Consider the following 15058-nt stretch of genomic DNA (forward strand, 5'->3'; position numbering starts at 1 on the left):
CAGTTCTGGTTCCTGTATCTCAAAAAAGATATAGTGGAACTAGAAAAGGTTCATAGAAGAGTGACCAAAATAATAAAGTGGATGGAACTCCTCCCATATGAGGAAAGGCTAAAGCGGTTAGGGCTCTTCAGCTTGGAAAAGAGACGGACGAGGGGAGATATGATTGAGGTCTACAAAATCCTGAGTGGTGTAGAATGAGTAGCAGTAAATTGATTTTTTTACTTGTTCCAAAAGTACAAAGACTAGGGGACACTCGAGTAAGTTACATGGAAATACTTTTAAAACAAATAGGAGGAAATATTTTTTCACTCAATGAATAGTTAAGCTGTGGAACAGTTTGCTGGAGGATGTGGAGGAATAGGTAAAAAGGTTCAAGACTTGCAAGCCCTGATGTTTGAAGAAAACTTGGATATTGTTGGTATTACGCAGACGTGGTTCAATGATTCCCATGAATGGGATGTGACTGTACCGGGCTATAATCTTTTTAGAAAGGATAGAGAGCACCTAAGGGGTGGAGGAGTGGCGCTGTATGTGAGAGACAATATCAGAGTGGCTGAAGTGTGGGGCACCTGGGGAAAGGAAGAAGCTTTATGGATCGTCCTAGAAAGAGAAGTTGGAACCTGTATCCACATGGGAGTTATCTACAGACCTCCGGCACAAATAGAGAAGCTAGACAAGGATCTGATAGAGGATATTCAAAAGATTGGTATGAAAGGGGAGGTGCTACTGTTGGGAGATTTCAACTTGTCCGATGTGGATTGGAACGTCCCTTCTGCAGAATTGAAAAGAAATAGGGAGATTGTGGATGCCTGTCAAAGTGCCTTGCTCAGACAAATGGTGACGGAACCCACGAGGGAAGGGTTGATGATGGATCTAGTTCTCACGAATGGAGGAAGTGTTTCTAATGTCCGGGTGGGTGCCCACCTATATAATAGTGATCATCACACGATGTGGTTTGATATAAGGGTGAAGGTGGAGTGTGGACGCTGTAAGAGGACGAGGTCCCTTATGCCTCCAGGGAAGCCTTATAAGCCAGAACTACCTTACCCAGAATCCATCAGAGAGAGTGGTGGGAGTCAAAACCCGGTAGGGATTCTTTCCCCGGGAATGAGGTCCCTCAGTTGCAGTAAGGGAATGTCAGGGACGCCTTTAGCCAGCAGGGGGAGCAAGAGCCCAGAAGACCAATTTCCCTGGGTAAAGAATCAGTACATAATCCCTGCCACCTGTGAGGAAGAGAGGATTGTCTTCCAAAAGACTTTAGGGAACAGAGGAGGGGAAGGAGGTAGCAGTGAAGGGAGAAGTGACATGGAATGGGAAGAGAGTCTGCCAGCTTCCCAAGCTGCTATACCGGATCAAGAGGAACAAATGGACATGAGCTGTTAAAGGATAAGTGCCATTTACTGTGTTTGAAGAGAGCAGTGTGGGGAGGTCACAGAGTGTTTGTTGCTGTGCAGAGGGAGGAGCACTGCTACAGTGGGGGGCCATGTTGCTGTGGCTCCTTGCTGAGTGAAAAGGGAGAATTGAACTTTGAAAGTGCTAAGAACTTTAATGGACAGTTTTCAATTTTGGTAAAAGTATCTTCAGTTATTGGGGAGAGCTAAGTTGCAGCTCTACTTTTCTTTTCTTGTGGGATTTTGGTTTCCTTTCCCTTGAGGATTGGACATTTAAGAGAAGCAGCTGAACTGAATCATGTGCTGCTGGATTTGAACTTTATGAACTTGGCTAAAAAGGGGGAAGCAGAAATAAAGAGGATTTTGTTTTGAATTAACCAAGTGTGTGAGTTGTGCTGTATCGGCAGTGGTCATTGGAAACAGGAGCTGAGCCCCAGGAGAAAAGTGATCCCTGAAACGAGGGGAGGCTTACAACGCACAAAACTCAAAGTACTGGATTTCAGACATACAGATTTTGATAAAATGGGGGAATACCTGAAAAAGGAGCTGTTGAAGTGGGAAGGCATAGGAGAAGTGGAACATCAGTGTTCAAAGCTGAAGGCTGCTATAAATATGGCGACTGATCTTTACGCAAGGAAAGTAAACAAAACCAAGAGAAACAGGAAGCATATGATTCTCCAACCAAGTAGCTGAAAAATAAGAGCAAAAGAGGCTTTGTTCAAGAAATACAAAAGAACACAACAAGAGGATCACGGAAAAGATTATCGGTTTAAACTCAAAGAAACGAAGAAGGAAATACAGCTAGCGAAAGCAAAAAATGGCTAAAGAAGAGAGGTGACGACCTTTTTCAGATATATTGGAGAAAGGAGAAAAGATAGGAATGGAATTGCTAGACTGAAAGCTAATGAGAGTGGTTATGTGGAAAGTGAGGAGGATAAAGCGAATGTGCTAAACAATTACTTCTCTTCGGTGTTCACGGAGGAAAATCCTGGTGAAGGACCGCAGTTGGCTGCTGAAGGAATATTTGGGAACGGAGTAGATACTGCACCATTTACGGAAGAGAGTTTATAAGCAGCTGGAGAATCTGAAGGTGGACAAAGCTATGGGGCCGAATGGGATACATCCCAGGATACTGAGGGAGCTCAGGGAGGTCCTGGCGGGACCTCTAAAAGATTTATTTAATAGATCTTTAGAGACAGGAGAGGTTCTGCGAGATTGGAGACGAGCGGATGTGGTCCCTCTTCACAAAAGTGGAGACAGGGAAGAAATGGGAAACTACATGTCGGTGGTAGGAAAAATAATGGAGTCGCTGCTGAAAGGATATTTAACTTTCTAGAAGACAACGGGTTACAGGGCCTGAGGCAACATGGCTTTACCAAAGGAAAATCCTGCCAAACGAATCTCATTGACTTCTTTGGGTGACAAAAGAAATGGATGAAGGCCGTGTGATAGATGTAATCTACTTGGATTTCAGCAAAGCCTTTGATACGGCCCCCCACAGAAGACTCGTGAATAAGCTGAAAGGGCTGAACTTAGGACCGAAAGTGGTGAACTGGATAGAAAACTGGTTGACCGACAGGTGGCAGAGGGTGGTGGTAAATGGAATCCGCTCGAAGGAAAAGATGGTGAGCAGTGGGTTCCTCAGGGGTCGGTGCTGGGGCCCATTTTGTTTAATATATTTGTGAGAGAGATTGCTGAAGGGTTGGAAGGAAAGGTTTGCCTTTTTGCGGATGACACGAAAATAGCCAATAGAGTGGCTACCCTAGAGGGAGTAGAAACGATGAGAAGGGATCTCCGAAAGTTAGAAGAATGGTCGAGGGTCTGGCAGTTAAAATTTAATCACTAAACACCTGAAAGTACTCAAACAAATCCCCGAGTCAAAAAAAATGTGCAAAAATATACTCAGAGTAAACTCATATATCAGAAAACAAAAAAACAAATTACATACTCATTGACTACTCATTAGGTATACTAATAATGTGTATCTATAAACATAAAGACTCCAATAAAGCAATTATATCAAAACAAGCTTTTAATGCTTCAATATGTCAAAATATGACTCCTACAAACAATTAACAACTCATTCATCACCATTCATGCCGCGTTACAAATGATGTAATATACAAAACCTCACAATAATTAACAAACATCAAATCAATTGCCATATATTACTCTCACATTACATTATCAATTGATGCCTCTCAATAGGTCTCAACTAGTGGCGCGGATACTCATTGAATAACTGAAGAATTCAAAAGCAGCAAATGTCGAAACGTTTATCTCACGCTGTTGCTGGCATTACAACTCAGCACTGGATATATTCTGCTTGTCTGCTGTTATTGTATCACGGCTCTACTCTTGAAACACTTGATTATAAAGTCATTTGTAACTCCTGGGTAAAGCGGCACAAAAATCACCTTAACAGGCAGAAAAAACAGGCAGCCGAGCACAAAAGTGACAATTAAAGGGTGGTTCCTCCTGAGGAAGTGGGGGAACCGTGCTGCATATGAAGAAAAGTTTTTTCTGCCTGTTATGGCGATTTTTGTGCCGCTTTACCCAGGAGTTAGAAATGACTTTATAATCAAGTGTTTCAAGAGTGGAGCTGTGATACAATAACAGCTCCAGTAACAAGGAGTACTGGCAGCAGACAGGACTAGGGCTGAAGCTCCAGAAGCAAAGGAAAACACACACGGGAAAACCAGGAAGCAAAACACAGGAAGACTAGCAAAGCTGTACACAAGCTATGCCCAAGCTAACCAGTCACAAGCTAGAAACTCACACTAAGCAAACAGGAGAACTAGTAAAGCTATACACAGGCTAACAAGCAAAGCTGTGCCAAAGCTAACTAGTCACACGCTAGAAACTCACACTGAACTGTACAATGTAGCAGTGCACAGAGCACTCTAACATACCAGGGACCTTAGACGATGCAAAGGCTGCAGTCTCTAAGTGCTTAATAAAGCCCTTCAACACCAGAGGCGCAGCTGCAGCAATCTCTAAGTAACTACGGAGGCTGTTCAGGCACAAACCAAGGAGCAGGCAGGAAGCACAGTGAAACACAGAGAGGCTTCCCACACCCAGGTGTAGTGTAGTGAAGCAATTAGAGTCAAGCTGGAAGCAGCCAGCACACACAGAGAGAGCTAACCCAGGCAACACCCACAGGTGCAGTATAGTGAAGCAATTAGTGTCATGCTGCTGGAAGCAGCCAGCACAGAGAGCCAGAGCTAGCTCAGAAAGGGCAGACAGAAGAAACAGGAGCCAGCCATGAAGCTGACCCCCAGGAATAAGGTAAGTCTGGGGGTGGTCACGGCCACAGACGTGACATGTTATACTAATAATGTGCTCAGTTCTTGCCCATTCCAGCCATTTTATCCCCAAGGGAATATGTGGCAGTGTCACAGATGGAACCATCATAGCACATTAAATGTTTCGCCTCCTAGAAATTGTATGTATGTACAGTATGCTATAGTCAAACTAGGTTTTTCAGAAATAGTACAACCATATATAATTAATATTCAGGTATTGCCTCACATTCTAAATACTTGTATGCATACACACAGTAAAAGTTCATATAATTCCATATGGTAATGTTTGTTACTGTCATATATATATGAACCTCACACAAAAGGCGATATACAGAACTGTGCCTGAAAATCTTATCAAAAAACAGACAACTGCCTAAAGATAGATGTAGTTCCCTGCAGGTGGCAGCCGTAATACACAGATACTAACTTATGTTAACATATACCGGTCTTCGCCATATGCATAAGCTAATGTAGAAACTACATGAAATTTATACTTCCCTTGAGAATGGGTAGTGCTTGTGTTAAAACTTAACATGTGCTCCACTCCTCCATTTTCAAACACACTTTTCAAAACCTTATTTCCCTTGGGGATATAATGGCTGGAATGGGCAAGGACTGAGCACATTATTAGTATACCTAATGAGTAGTCAACGAGTATGTAATTTGTTTTTTTGTTTTCTGATATATGAATTTACTCTGAGTATATTTTTGCAGTTAAAATTTAATGCCAAGAAGTGCAGAGTGATGCATTTGGGGTGTAGAAACCCAAAAGAGAGGTACCGAATAGGGAGGGGGGAGAGATTAGTAATCTCAACTCAGGAGAGAGACCTTGGGGTGTTGGTGTTGGAGGATATGAAGGTGAAGAAACAATGTGACAAGGTGATGGCCGTAACTAGAAGGGGTATAACCAGCAGAAGAAAGGAGGGTTGATGCCCCTCTACAAGTCATTGGTGAGGCTCACTTGGAGTATTGTGTTCAGTTATGGAGGCCGTATCTTGCTAAAGATGTAAAAAGACTGGAAGCGGTGCAAAGAAAAGCTACGAAAATGGTATGGAATTTACGTTGCAAACCGTATGAGGAGAGACTTGCTGAGCTGAACATGTATATGTTGGAGGAAAGGAGAAACAGGGGTGACATGATACAGACATTCAAATATTTGAAAGGTATTAATCCGCATTCGAACCTTTCCCGGAGACGGGAAGGTGATAGAACTAGAGGACATGAGGTTGAAGGGGGGCAGACTCAGGAGTAATGTCAAAGTATTTTTTCATGGAGAGGGTGGTGGATACGTGGAATGCCCTCCCGCGGGAGGTGGTGGAGATGAAAACGGTAATGGAATTCAAACATGCATGGGATAAACACAAAGGAATCCTGTTTAGAAAGAATGGATCTATGGAATCTTAGCAGACATTGGGTGGCGACGCCGGTATTTGGAGAATAAAACCGGTGCAGAGCGGTCTTCTACGGTCTGTGCCCTGAGAAAGGCAAGGACAAATCAAACTCGGATATACATATAAAGTATTACATACCATGTAAAATGAGTTTGTCTTGTTGGGCAGACTGGATGGACTGTTCAGGTCTTTATCTGCCATCATTTATTATGTTACTATGTAACAGCGGTTAGTGTATCTGGGTTTAAAAAAGGTTTGGACAAATTCATGGAGGAAAAGTCATAGTCTGCTATTGAGACAGACATGGGGAAGCAACTGCTTGCCCTGGGATTTGTAGTATAGAATGTTGCCACGATATTGGTTTTTCCGAGGTACTTGTGACCTGGCTTGTCCACTGTTTGGAAAACAGGATACTGGGCTTGATGGACCATTGGTCTGACCCAGTATGGCTACTCTTATGTTCTTATGCTCTAACTAAAACATTCTTTATGCAGCATGTGAACTGGAAAAGAAAACCATTGTCAATAGTAGAGCTTATTTAAAGATGAGCTCCTTGCCTGGAGAAATTCATTCTTCATAGGTCTCTCAACTACAAACAAACAATTCAGTTCACATTGATTTGGCCTTCTCCTAAGATCAGTGGGTAAGATAAGAACATAAGCTTCACAGGACCCTATATAAGGTGATGTCATAAAGTCAGTGCTTCTCCGTTTCTATCTGCTGGCAGGACAGAGTAAACCTACACATCTGGCTTGCTCTGGATGAATTCAAGGGAAGAAAATTGGCTTGTGAGGTTTAATTTCTCCTTTTTGTTTTCCCCGCTATCAATAATGTACAACACACTTGTTCACAGAAGAGAGTGTGTATAAACAACTTAAAAATCTAAAGGTGGACAAAGCAGTGGGAACGGACAGGATCCATCCCAGGATATTGAGGGAGCTCAGACAGGTTCTGGCGGGTCCTCTTAAAGATTTGTTTAATAAATCCTTGGAGACGGGACAGGTTCCGTGGGATTGGAGAACGGCAGAGGTGGTCCTTCTTCACAATAGTGGTGATAGGGAAGAAGCCGGAAACTACAGGCCAGTAAGCCTCACTTCGATTATTGAAAAAGTTGTGGAAGCGATGCTGAAGGAAAGGATAGTGAATTTCCTAGAAGCAAATAAGTTGCAAGATCCGAGACAACATGGTTTCACAAAAGGGAAATTGTGCCAAACGAATCTCATTGAATTCTTTGACTAGGTGACCGGAGAATTAAATCAAGGACGTGCTATGGACGTAATCTACTTAGATTTCAGCAAAGCTTTTGACACAGTTCCCCACAGGAGGCTCTTGAATAAACTAGACAGGCTAAAGATAGGACCCGAAGTGGTGAACTGGATTAGGAACTGGTTAACGGACAGACGCCAGAGGGTGGTGGCAAATGGAGTTCGCTCAGAGGAGGGAAAAGTGAGTAGTGGAGCGCCTCAGGGATCGGTGCTGGGGCCGATTCTATCCAATATATTTTGTGAGTGACATTGCCGAAGGGTTACAAGGTAAAGTTTGCCTTTTTGCGGATGACACCAAGATTTGCAAGAGTGGACACCCCGGAGGGAGTGGAAAACATGAAAAGAGATCTGCGGAAGCTAGAAGAATGGTCTAACGTTTGGCAATTAAAATTCAATGCGAAGAAATGCAAAGTGATGCATTTAGGGAGTAGAAATCCAAGGGAGATGTATGTGTTATGCGGGGAGAGTCTGATAGGTACGGACGGGGAGAGGGATCTTGGGGTGATAGTATATGAGGACCTGAAGGCGACGAAACAGTGTGACAAAGCGGTGGCCGTAGCTAGAAGATTGCTAGACTGTATAGAGAGAGGTGTGACCAGCAGAAGAAAAGAGGTTTTAATACCCCTGTATAAGACGTTGGTGAGGCCCCACCTGGAGTATTGTGTTCAGTTTTGGAGGCTATATCTTGTGAAGGATGTTAAAAAAAATGGAAGCGGTGCAAAGAAAAGCTACGAGAATAGTTTGGGATTTGCGTTACAAGAGTATGAGGAGAGACTTGTTGACCTGAACATGTATACCTGGAGGAAAGGAGAAACAGGGGTGATATGATACAGATGTTCAAATATTTGAAAGGTATTAATCCGCAAACGAACCGTTTCCGTAGATGGGAAGAACTAGAGGACATGAAATGAGATTGAAGGGGGGCAGACTCAAGAAAAATGTTAGGAAGTATTTCTTCACGGAGAGAGTAGTGGATGCTTGGAATGCCCACATGCGGGAGGTGGTGGAAATGAAAACGGTAACTGAATTCAAACATGCGTGAGATAAACATAAAGGAATCCTGTTCAGAAGGAATGGTTCCTCAGGAGCTTAGCCGAGATTGGGTGGCAGAGCCGGTGGTGGGAGGCAGGGCTGGTGGTTGGGAGGCGGGGATAGTGCTGGGCAGACATATACGGTCTGTGCCAGAGCCAGTGGTGGGAGGCAGGACTGGTGGTTGGGAGGCGGGGATAGTGCTGGGCAGACTTATATGGTCTGTGCCAGGGCTGGTGGTTGGGAGGCGGGGATAATGCTGGGCAGAGTTATATGGTCTGTGCTAGAGCCGGTAGTGGGAGGTGGGGCTGGTGGTTGGGAGGCAGGGATAGTGCTGGGCAGACATATACGGTCTGTGCCAGAGCCAGTGGTGGGAGGCAGGACTGGTGGTTGGGAGGCAGGGATAGTGCTGGGCAGACTTATACGGTCTGTGCCCTGAAGAGGACAAGTACAAATCAAGGTAGGGTATACACAAAAAGTAGCACATATGAGTTTATCTTGTTGGGCAGACTGGATGGACCGTGCAGATCTTTTTCTGCCGTCATCTACTATGTTACTACTATGTGTATTTGGTTGCTTGTGTCAGTCTCTTTATGCATATTTGCAAGTTTCAAGACTCCTGTGTTTTTGTAATTGATAGAAATGTTCAGAGCAATAATATCTTTTTTTTTTTTTTTTGCTTAATCAAATATGCTCATACAACTTGCTGAAATTTAATATAGAAGTTACCTGGCAAGTTTGTGACTTTTTTGTTCATAATTTAAAAAATTATGGACTCTGGGCTTGTGTTCTTTACATCTCACTGAGGAAGTCACATTAAAGTTGTTAGTTTTGTGTTTTGTTTTTTTTTAATTTTTAACAATTTACAAATTAATTCCAAGAATATTCTTGATACAGAAAAGATAGGTAATATTGAAACTTCATATTACTTAAAAAAAATTGATTCAGTCACAGAGTCGCCCGATAGCTGTTTCTCCTTTGCAGCTATGGAATCAGCAGAAACGCCGACTCCATACTGTGCCACGCTCGTCTGTATGGAAGTATCCGGCGGTTTGTTGCTGTGACCTGACCCTGCTGCAGGAAGCACTCCCAGCATGTCAGGGCAAAGAGTTTCCTGCTCACGTCTCAGCTCAGCCGCCAGCATGCGCGTCAGCCTCTGATTTTCAGGACTCAATGCTGTTTTATCCTCAAGTTGGGGGAACGGGTCTCACCGCTCCCTCCAACAGCGAAAGGTCCAGTCCTGGAGAAAGTCCAAAGGCAGCGAAGCAGTCCATTGGTCCCACCACAGGTATTGCAGGCGTAGCGGGGCCAACATGCTGCCTACCTTTCCTTTTAGGCATAAAGAAAGGAAAAATGTGTCTAAATTCGAAAGTGTAAAGGTAAGGGTCAGACCAGCTTGACTGCGTTCGCAAAGTTGTTCAGTTCTTATGCTTATTTTGGTGTATGCTTTGGACATTTTTGTATTTCATTTCCAACTGGTATATTTATTTATTTATTTATTTATGTGTTCTTGTATCCCACTGTTATCCAAAAACAACTTTTGGTTCAAAGTGGCTTACAATTTACAGTTGGGTGAAATTACAATTATGGTTCTTAGCAGGTAGAAAGAACATTGATAGCTTATAGAGAGGACATCAGTAGTTTATATAATTAGATTTGGAATTTTTGAGGTAGGTTTTCATTTCTTTTCTGGAATGTAGTTAGCTGTAGACTTTTTGAAGAGATGTAGTTAGCTGTAGAGGTTTTTTTTTTTTTTTTAAGTGGTATGTGTTCAATTCTTTTCTGAATTGAAGATAATTGGTGATTCCTCTTGTGATCTTTGGTATTGAGAACCACCACTTGGACCCCAATGAAGTTATATGGAAATACTTTTAAAACTCACTCAACAAATAGCTAAGCTCTGGAACTTGTTGCCGGAGGATATCTGGGCCTTATAAAAAGGTTTGGACCATTTCCTAGAGGGAAAATCCTTAGTCTGCTATTGAGAGAAACATGGGGGATGCCACTGCTTACCCTAGGATCGGTAACATGGAATGTTGCTACTATTTGGATTTCTGCCAGGTACTTGCGACCTGGATTGGCCACTGTTTGTTTAAAGCAGGATATTAGGCTAGATGGACCATTGGTCTGACCCAAAATGGCTGTTCTTATGTTCTTATTAGGGCTACACATTAATCGTGGTTAACGTGTTAATAAACTCGATTGAATTAACATGCCTCCCTCTCTAGCCTGTCCACCCGCACAGTCTGGTGTGTCTCCCGAACCGCAGGCAGCCCTCTCTCCCTTTCCCTCCCCTCCCCTGCTCTCCTAACCTGGTTTACCTTTCTGTAAGTCTTCGCCCTGCAGCGCCAGCCGTATTGAAAGACTTCCTGTACTGGTCTTTTCTCTGTGACCCGTCCCGCCCCCTTCTGACGCAACGGCTGCTGCTGGTGCTGCAGGGCAAGGATGTACTGAAAGGTAAAGCATTTTGGAAGGAAGAGAGAGAGCTGCTGGTGGCCCAGGAGAGGGTGGAGAGATCCTCGGGTGACTGGTTGGGTGGGGGGGAGAGAGAGAACCTTGAATGGCTGCCAAGGGGAAGGGAGGGGGAGAGAGAACCTCAAAGGGGGAGGGTGGATGGTGAGAACCAATGGATAAGGGTGAATAGTGGAGTGCTGCAGGGATCAGTATTAATGGGGGGGGGGAGGGAGAGGAAATGTGTGCCACCCCTTCGGTCCATCCCTTTGCCACCCCACATTTAATCACACGATTAAATGCGAGATTAACATTTTTGATCAGAATGCAGCCCTAATTCTTATACCTCGGTTGACTTTCAGTATATATTCGAGTGTGTACTTGCCTTTTGATAGCTTGATTTGCAATGAAATGGTATGTTATAATTAATCCTTCTATCCATTCTGATTGAGACCAGTAATTACACAATCTTCATTACCCATCATCTATGCACGCAGATGTTATCTTTCTAAGTTATATATTTCAATACCTTATCTACCAAATATGTAAGTTGAATACCGAACAGAGTGGTTGTGTTGTGCACCTGTATATGATTTATCAGTTGATAACCAGAAGCATTTTTTTAAAAATATGTTTATTTACTCTTCAGGGAATTGCATTGATGACCTAATCTGCTGTCTCCCACATTTCAATGGAGATCAACTTATGCAGAGAGAGAAGAGACTGATTCATGCACAGACTTCTGTTTTGAAAGAATGTTTGCGTAAGTAATGAAATAAATAATGCCATCAATAGATTAGGAATTGATACATAATTTCATTTTAGTATAACCTGAACAATGCAGAATTTTTAAAATGGTAAGATTTAAAACAGATTTTGTCTTATCACATCTTTATAGCAAGTAATTGATGAGATATGCAGCAGCATTGAAAGTTGTAATCTGATAGGAGCTGCAATGTGAAGTGTCTGCTATGGCCCTGGAACTGAACTGAGACCATCTCATTTCATGTAGGGTACTGTAGATGGGTTCTGACTGAGCCAGTGGCCTAGAGTTGAAATGCTCTGTAATGTTGTAACCACACTCTTGACAAAACTTGCAGCACCAAAAAAAGAGCACAAAACAGTCATTTTCTGGTCTTTTTGTTGAAGAGTCTGCCGAGCAAAGTCTAGGAAGATTTGTCATCCATGGATTTTTCTATGTTATGGGAGGGGAAACCTTACATAAGTTAGAGGTACCCAGACTTTATCACTTTTCTCTCATGATCAGTGACAAAACTGCAGAACTGAGCAGTGGACCGCTTTTGGCTGGCAGGGATTGGACATACCTGCCAGCAAAGGTAGGATTTAATGCATATCCATTGTTTTGGAATGTAAAGCTGGGATTACCCCGCACACTCATCATCGGAATGTAAAAACATACTGTGGGTTATATATGTGAAAATACGGTACCTGCATATAAGAATATAAGAACATAAGCATTGCCGTACTGGGAGAGACCGAAGGTCCATCAAGCCTAATATCCTCTTTCTAACAGTGACCAATCCAGGTAGCAAATACCTGGCAAGATCCCAGAACAGTATAACCAACTCAACAAACCAGCATATGAAAAGAGTCGAGAAGGATAAGGGAAAAGTGTTGTTGATTAAATGGTGATAAAGGAGAAATTCTCAGAGTAATAACTCACCCAAGCGGAGTGCCACCATAAGGTCAAAGGCACTACCTAGAGGGTGGATAAGTTTCTTGATCACTGAAAATCTCCTATATATAAGTATGGGTACCATCAAGTGCTCCTAGTTTAGGCAAAAAGTGCCAAACCCAGAACAAAATATATCACCAATAAGTGACCTAAAAAAACATAAATAACTGTAATAATTCAAACATATAAACATGGGTAAACCTTACCCTTATCCTTCCAACTAAAATAAACACACTTGTTCAAATATACACTCTCTCAGAACATCCTAAAGTAGCTAAAGAGTTAGAATAATCTGTCCCCCTTAATTATAAACACCGTAATCAATTCTATTTATGCTCAACATTATACTAAACATCCCTTCTATAAAGTCAAATTGAATATCACATGTATAATTTGTTCCTTTACCATGAATATCTACAATGTGTTATCACAGTGTCTCAAATGTGTCTTATTCCCAAAGGGTATTAAATTCCCATTGCAGGGATACAAGAAAATACAATTGTTAACTGTTGAGCTCCAATATGCTGAAATAAAATACTCTATAGCTAAACATAATACTGTTCCAAATACTCCTAATAGATATTTATAAGTAAGGCGCATTTATCTTAAGGCAGTCGGGTGTGTGCACTACACCCGACAGCCATCTTGCTTCTCACGCGGGATTTTTCAAAAGAAAACTCCAAGTTCCAATCTTCCAATACTAGCAGAATCTGACATGCATCACTTTGCACTTGCTCACATTAAAATTCATCTGCCATGCAAATTGTTTTGGTTATATCACAGAGGTGGTATATCAAATCTATGACCTCCCCCCACCATATAACTTCTCTTCTTCCCCCAGTTCAGTCTGTCTTCCCCTGCACAGTAGGCAGTTACACTGCTTCAGATTGAATGAACTCCTGCTACCATATCTAGGACAGATGAATCATCTATTCTGCCCCTTGCTTAACAGCTTTATTTGTTTTCTGCAAAAGATGTTCAACAGTTTCTTGAAGGAGTACTAAAGAATTTGCCAAATATTCAATATCAACAACAAAGTGCAGTTCCTTCTCAGTTAATTGGTGTAACTGCTGTGCAGAGTGAAATTTGTTCCATTAGGGCCCTGTCACGGAACACCTAGCAACCACTTAGGGCTAACCCTGCAGCCAACTAGAGGATCTGTTCCAGCGCTGAGGCCCACTTCCACCCTTGCACTTGCTCTACTCTGGCATACCCTTCCTTCCACCTGCTAGGTTGTTATTATTTTATTATTTATTGCATTTGTATCCCACATTATCCCACCTCTTTGCAGGCTCAATGTGGCTTACAATACATCATGGATAGTGGAAATGAGAAGAGGTTAGGCATTTGGAGTTACAGCAGGGTTTGTGTTGGATGCTAATGGAAAGCATAAAAGTAAGAGACAGGAGGCCTTATTTACATTCATGGTATAAGTGTGAGTTTCACATGACTTGGTCTTTGTGATAGGTCTTGTCGAAGAGATGGGTCTTTAGTAGCTTCCGAAAGTTGGTTAGTTCATGGACCGCTTTCAGGTTATGTGGTAATGCATTCCAGAGCTGTGCGCTCATGTAAGAGAAGGTTGATGCATGCATTAGTTTGTACTTTAGACCTTTGCAGTTGAGGAAATGAAGATTGAGGAATGTGCGAGAAGATTTTTTTTAGCATTCTTGGATGGTAGGTCTATCAAGTCTGACATGTATGCTGGGGTATCGCCATGGATGATTTTGTGTACTAGGGTGCATACTTTGAACGTGATGCGCTCTTTGAGTGGGAGCCAGTGTAACTTCTCTCGTAGGGGTTTAGCACTCTCATATTTTGGTTTGCCAAATATGAGTCTGGCTGCCGTGTTCTGGGCTGTTTGGAGGTTACACTAGCCTCTGGGCGAGTCTCCCACTCGCAACTTATTTCCCCAGTGGTTTCTAAGGACAGTGGTGCCTCACTTCCAGGGGTCCCATAATTCCTAGAAAGCACCCATGGACCCAAAACACAAACCACCAGGATTCTCATGGACCGATGATCAGAAGCCATCGCAGGTGCTAGAGGCTTTTAGCACCAACCTTTCTTCCCGAGGGAAATTTTCCGCAGCCTGGTACAATGAATGGTACTAAGTCACCTAGACTACTGCAATGCAATCTACGCCAGATGCTAAGAACAAATCATTAAGAAACTCCAAACAGCCCAAAACACCACAGCCAGACTCATATTTGGAAAAATGAGATTCGAAAGCGCCAAACCCTTAAGAGAAAAACTGCATTGGCTCCCAATCAAAGAACGAATTGCATTCAAAATCTGCACCCTGGTTCATAAAATCATTCACGGTGAGGCCCCGGTGTACATGACAGACCTCATAGACTTACCAACCAGAAACACAAAAAGGTCATTTCGCACATACCTAAATCTCCACTACCCAAGCTGCAAAGGACTAAAATATAAATCAACCTACGCATCCAGCTTCTCCTACATAAGCACACAACTATGGAATGCAATACCAAACGTCATCAAAACAATACACGACCTAACAAACTTGCGG

The 15058-nt window shown here is 42.7% G+C and overlaps 1 protein-coding gene across 2 annotated transcripts in view; it reads left to right on the forward strand.

Moving 5' to 3' along the window:
* The window catches only part of MTBP (MDM2 binding protein), a 177210-nt gene that overhangs the window by 69443 nt on the left and 92709 nt on the right, over window positions 1-15058 (forward strand). For both annotated transcript variants that reach the window (XM_030218586.1, XM_030218595.1), the window contains exon 13: window positions 11482-11595. In XM_030218586.1, the coding sequence (XP_030074446.1) occupies window positions 11482-11595 (114 nt within the window). The remainder of the gene's footprint in view (window positions 1-11481; window positions 11596-15058) is intronic.

This window comes from Microcaecilia unicolor, chromosome 1 (genome assembly GCF_901765095.1).
Source record: "Microcaecilia unicolor chromosome 1, aMicUni1.1, whole genome shotgun sequence".
Classification (NCBI taxonomy): Eukaryota; Metazoa; Chordata; class Amphibia; order Gymnophiona; family Siphonopidae; genus Microcaecilia; species Microcaecilia unicolor.